Source organism: Myotis brandtii, unplaced genomic scaffold (assembly GCF_000412655.1).
Source record: "Myotis brandtii unplaced genomic scaffold, ASM41265v1 scaffold555, whole genome shotgun sequence".
Taxonomy (NCBI): Eukaryota; Metazoa; Chordata; class Mammalia; order Chiroptera; family Vespertilionidae; genus Myotis; species Myotis brandtii.
The window spans coordinates 84,897-89,745 of NW_005370065.1; the positions used below are offsets into that span (position 1 = coordinate 84,897).

At 57.9% G+C, this 4,849-nt stretch overlaps 1 protein-coding gene across 2 annotated transcripts in view; it reads left to right on the forward strand.

Moving 5' to 3' along the window:
• HCRTR1 (hypocretin (orexin) receptor 1) overlaps positions 1–4,796 on the forward strand; it is an 8,408-nt gene extending 3,612 nt beyond the window's left edge. Inside the window, exons 5-7 of one of the 2 annotated variants that reach the window (XM_005878324.2) lie at positions 844–1,070; positions 2,041–2,162; positions 3,785–4,796. In XM_005878324.2, coding sequence (XP_005878386.1) covers positions 844–1,070; positions 2,041–2,162; positions 3,785–3,975 — 540 coding nt within the window. In that variant the 3' untranslated portion in view covers positions 3,976–4,796. Of the gene's footprint in view, positions 1–843; positions 1,071–2,040; positions 2,163–3,688 lie in introns of both variants that reach the window. The other variant, XM_005878323.2, reaches the window with a different exon arrangement.
• Positions 4,797–4,849: the final 53 nt, after the last annotated feature.

The window sequence follows — 4,849 nt, forward strand, 5'->3', positions numbered from 1 at the left end:
GGTTTGGGGGGGCTGGGGGTGCTCAGAGGCCCCCTGGCACCAGCAGGAGTGAGTCCTGGGCCAGTGTCTGGGCAGTGAGAGCATGCAGGCCAGAGCATGACCAGCCTTCCGTCCACCAACACATGCCACCTGCTCCTCACAGCCGCCAGTCAAGAGGGCAGCAGTCGCTCTCTCATCTCACAGACAGGAAAGCCAAGGCTCGGGAAAGGACAGTGCGCTGAGCAAGGTCGCATAGCTCAGGAATGGCTGAGCGGCCCTAGGCCCCATTTCCTGCACTCTGGCCACATGCCCTCTGCGGGGAGCTTCAGGTGTCTAGCGGTGGGAGGGGCTTCGAGGGCATCTGTGGCCGCTCCAGGAGCCTGGACCACGATAGGCTTATGGGCGCCGACCTAGGCTGGGACCTGTGCTCTGAGGCCAGGCCAGTCCATGCTGTTCCCTGGCTCAGCCTTGCCGTGGCTTCCCCACAGGCAGGCAGGGCCAGGAGGAGGCAAGACCCACCTGCACCCCACCCCCACAGATGGAGGAGGTGACCCCATGAGGATGGATGGGAGGATGTTGCCTAGGCTCCCCTGCCTCATCTCTAACCAAGGGCCAATAATATCTTCCCCAAAGGCCTAATTGGGGCGGCCTCCCCATGAGCCAATAGGAAATGAAAGCAGGTGTTCACACTCAGTCCAGAGTGTTGGTCTCTGTTATGAATGTTAGGTTCCTTCCTATTGCAAGGGTTTGTTCCGTTCACCCACCTTCACCTGCCCCAGGGTCCAGCCCGAAGCAGAGCCCAGCAAAGGGCCTGACCTCCGAGGAGCTCCTCCCACCACCGCTGTCTCTGTGTGTGCTGGACAGATCCCGGGCACCACATCGGCCCTGGTGAGGAACTGGAAGCGGCCCTCAGACCAGTCGGAGGAGCAGGGGCAGGGCCTGGGCGCAGGGCCCCCGCCGCGGGCCCGGGCCTTCCTGGCTGAGGTGAAGCAAATGCGCGCTCGGAGGAAGACAGCCAAGATGCTGATGGTGGTGCTGCTGGTCTTTGCCCTCTGCTACCTGCCCATCAGTGTCCTCAATGTCCTGAAGAGGTGAGAGCACTTGGGGAGAGGTTAGGGGTGAGGAGATGGTTATGGGGTCAGAGGAAGGCGCTGTCTTTGCTTTGGAAAAAGACCTGGCTTAACCCCAAAGCTATGATATTACCTTGGGGCAGGTCATTTCTTGGAGCCTCAGTCTCCTCATCTGTAACATGTGATAGTAACAGTCCTGGCCTCCTAGGGCTACTGTGAAAATTCTTCCATCCACTCACTCACTCACTCGTCAAATGGTAGGGCTGGGAACACAGTGAACAGTGCACAGTACAGAATCCCTGCCTTCACAGAGGCCACATCCAATGGGAGAGAGAAATAAATATGCATTATATATAATGCCAGGCAGTGACAATTGCTACGAAGAAAAAAATATGGAGAGTGGATAGAGAGTGGTGGTGATAGGGGCTGGTGGTTTTATTTTTTAATCTTTTTAAAAAATAGCATATGTTTTTAAAAGAAGACCTCTCTGAGGAAGTGACATTTGGCAGAGACCTGAAGGGAGGGACGGCACGCTGAGCGGAGGGAGCACAGGGGCATGGCGAGCGAGAGGCCTCGGGGTGCAGGGAAAGAACAGACTATTTGACATGAGACATCTCAGTGAGAGTTAGTGCGTGGCCACTTCCTGGCTGAGTGATCTTGGGCCAGTACCTTGACTTCCCTGTTTGAAAAATGGTGTGTCTATGACTCATCAGGTTGCTGTGAGGATGGATGAGAACATGGATGGGGAGACCCAGGGGGTCAGATAGCCGGTGACTGAGCAGATGTGCCCTGGTGCCTGCCCCTAGGTCCACTCCAGTCATACTCTGTGCTCAAGAACCCAAAACTGTGGTCACGACCCCAGACCCAGAGGCCCAGGAAAGGGGTGGATGGAAGGGGCAGTGGGAACTCCTGTACTTTATCGCCCTGCAGCTTAGGAGCATAAACACATACACACGTCTGCCCCATTTCTGACTCCTCCCCTCGGTCCTAGGGTGTTCGGGATGTTCCACCAAGCCAACGACCGAGAGGCCGTCTATGCCTGCTTCACCTTCTCCCACTGGCTGGTGTACGCCAACAGCGCGGCCAACCCCATCATCTACAACTTCCTCAGTGGTGAGTGGGCTGGGGAGGCAGAGTGGCCGAGGGCAGCAACAGTCCCCAGGGCAATAGCCTCCCCATCCTCAATCCAGACCAAATAAAAGAAGGCGGGGGAGGGAGGTCCATACCTACTCCTTCCTGGGAATCATGACCCTGCTCTGGTCACTCCCACTCAGGGGGAGGACTTAACCCCAGGAGTCCTGGTCTGAGTGGGAGACCGGCCACAGTCCCAACTGTGGCCAAAGGAAGCTGACCAGCACCCAGGGTCCAGTTTTGCAGATTATGCAGACCAGTGAGTGGGTGGGGAGGGCAGTAGTAGGACAGCTCGTCTCCACCCCCACCAGGTGTGTGCACAGCAGGACCTCCAATCAGCCTGGTCACAGGCTCCAGAGGGAAGCAGGCCTGTGGGAAGAGGGCCTGAGGGATGGCTTCGTAATCAAGGCATCGTCGGGTCTCAGGGCATCACCAGAGGGCTTCCCCATGCCCAGCTAGACACACACTGGCAGAGGGGCCAGAATTTGGGGGGGGGGGCCCTATCCCTGGATCCACCCTTCTCCAGCACCAGTCCTCCTGCTCCCCACTCTGGAAATCCAGGCCTCCCGGTCCCCAACCCCAACCTGGGCCTCCTCTCTCCTGTCCCGCACTTCCCATGCCCTCCACCTCCGTTTCCACACAGTCCCCCAGCCCAGCAAAAGGGTGACTCACCCGACCCCTGACTTACGGCCTAAAGAACTGGTCCAGATGACTGTTCAGGCCTGGACACAAATAATCTTCCAAAAAAGGTTGAAAGGGACCTGGGGTCAATATAATAACCCTCATGAGACTCAAGAATTACTCAACCAAGGCTGGCCAGGTGGTCTCTAGCTCAGAGAGAACAGAGAGATGCACGCTGCAGCAGGCACAGTGCATTCCTTTGCGGTTACATTGACTGAGCGCCTACTGTGTGCTAGGCAGGCCCTCTGCTGGGCACTGGAGGCTGGTGGGATGCTGAAACATGATCAAGGTTTCAGTTCCAGATAAAATCTGTCTCCCTGGTGCCCTTGCTGAACAAGGTGGCTGTGGTAGTCCCTCCTTCCCCACTCACTCTTCCCATTTAGACAAAAGGCTTTCGAGTTAGAACCAGGGCCAACGGCTAGCTGGTGACCTTGGGCAAGCCTGCACCTCTGTGTCTCATCTATGAAGTGAGGATAAAGGACCCCAGGCTCCCAGGGTGCTGAGGCACCAGCACAATGCCTGGTGTGAGGGCTGCTGCTGCTGTCATCTTCATGACCAGGGGACAGAGATGGGAAAGCCTCCGTGAGCCCTGAGCCCCTCCACCTGCACGCCCAGGAGGGCAGACATGATCTGAGGCCCCTGAGCCAGACACCATGTTTACACGGTTAGAGCGGGCTCAGAGCCAGAGCGCAGTCAAGGAATCAGATAAAAACTGCATTTCTCATTGGGAACCTGCTCCCGGCCTCTGTTCTCTCTCCCTGGCAGTGATGAGGTGGCTCTGGGGCTCTCTCCATCCCACTCTACCCTTCCCTCCCACCCCCTCATAGGCAGCTTGGCTTGAGCTGCGTGGGTGTCCCTGGGCCCAAGGCCCCTTCCGGCTGCATCCGTCTCCTGATGGCTGTGTCTTCTGTCTCCCAACCAAGGCAAATTCCGGGAGCAGTTCAAAGCTGCCTTCTCCTGCTGCCTGCCCCGCCTGGGTCCCTGCGGCTCTCTGAGGACCCCCAGCCCCCGCTCCTCTGCCAGGCACAAGTCCTTGTCCTTGCAGAGCCGATGCTCCGTCTCCAAAGTCTCAGAGCACGTGGTGGTCACCAGCGTCACCACGGTGCTGCCCTGAGCGAGGCTACCCTGTGGCTCCAGGGGGTGCAACCCGTTCTCTGCCTGGACTGCTCCTCTGGCTCCTGGGGGACCAGCCCTGACTGCTATGGACGCAGTGCGAGGCCAGGGCTCCGGTCCTGGTTTTCTACCTGTTTGACTCTGAGCAAGTAACACCCCTTCTCTGAGCTGTGTCGCCTAAACAGGATTGATGTGAGGATTAAGCATGCTCAAGAAAGTGGAAAGCTCTCTGTAAATTGTAGTGTCGTGGACAAGATTACCATTGTATTGCTCACTCGGCTGTCCCTCACAGTACCATCGATCCTCATCATCCTTCCAGAGCTTGGCCTTCTTCCCAAAGACCCCTCTCCTCCCTGACTACAGGCCTTCCCTAGAGCCTGCTGGGAGAGCCCAGCAACCTTTCCATCCAGCCCAGTGACTCCCTAAGCCCAGGCTGCACTCGGCCAGCCCTGTCCGCTGCCCTTCCCTGTGGGAACACAGCCCCACCCTCACCAGGTGCCGCGTGCACACACCAGACTGGATCCTTCGGCTTTGTGGTGTGATAAAACGCTCTCCATGTGACCATTTGGCGTGGAGGCCAGCAGCCCAAAGCAATTGTAATTAAAAGCCTGGCACTGAATGTTCCCTTTCCTTGTCATTGCACAAAATCTGTGCCTCTTAAGTTAAAAGCGAGGAAGGTGGGGAAGTCGGGAGTGGGGTGGGGAGAGAGGACAAGGTGGCATGGAATGCTGTCTGCTGACTACTCCCACCTCCATCCCCCCACACCGGATCCCTGTGGCTCCTCGCCAGGCCTCAGAGCACATCCCTTGACGTATCTGTCTGCTCATGGGCCCAGTGGGTGATGGGAGGTGCGGGGGGGGGGGGGGGGGGGGGGG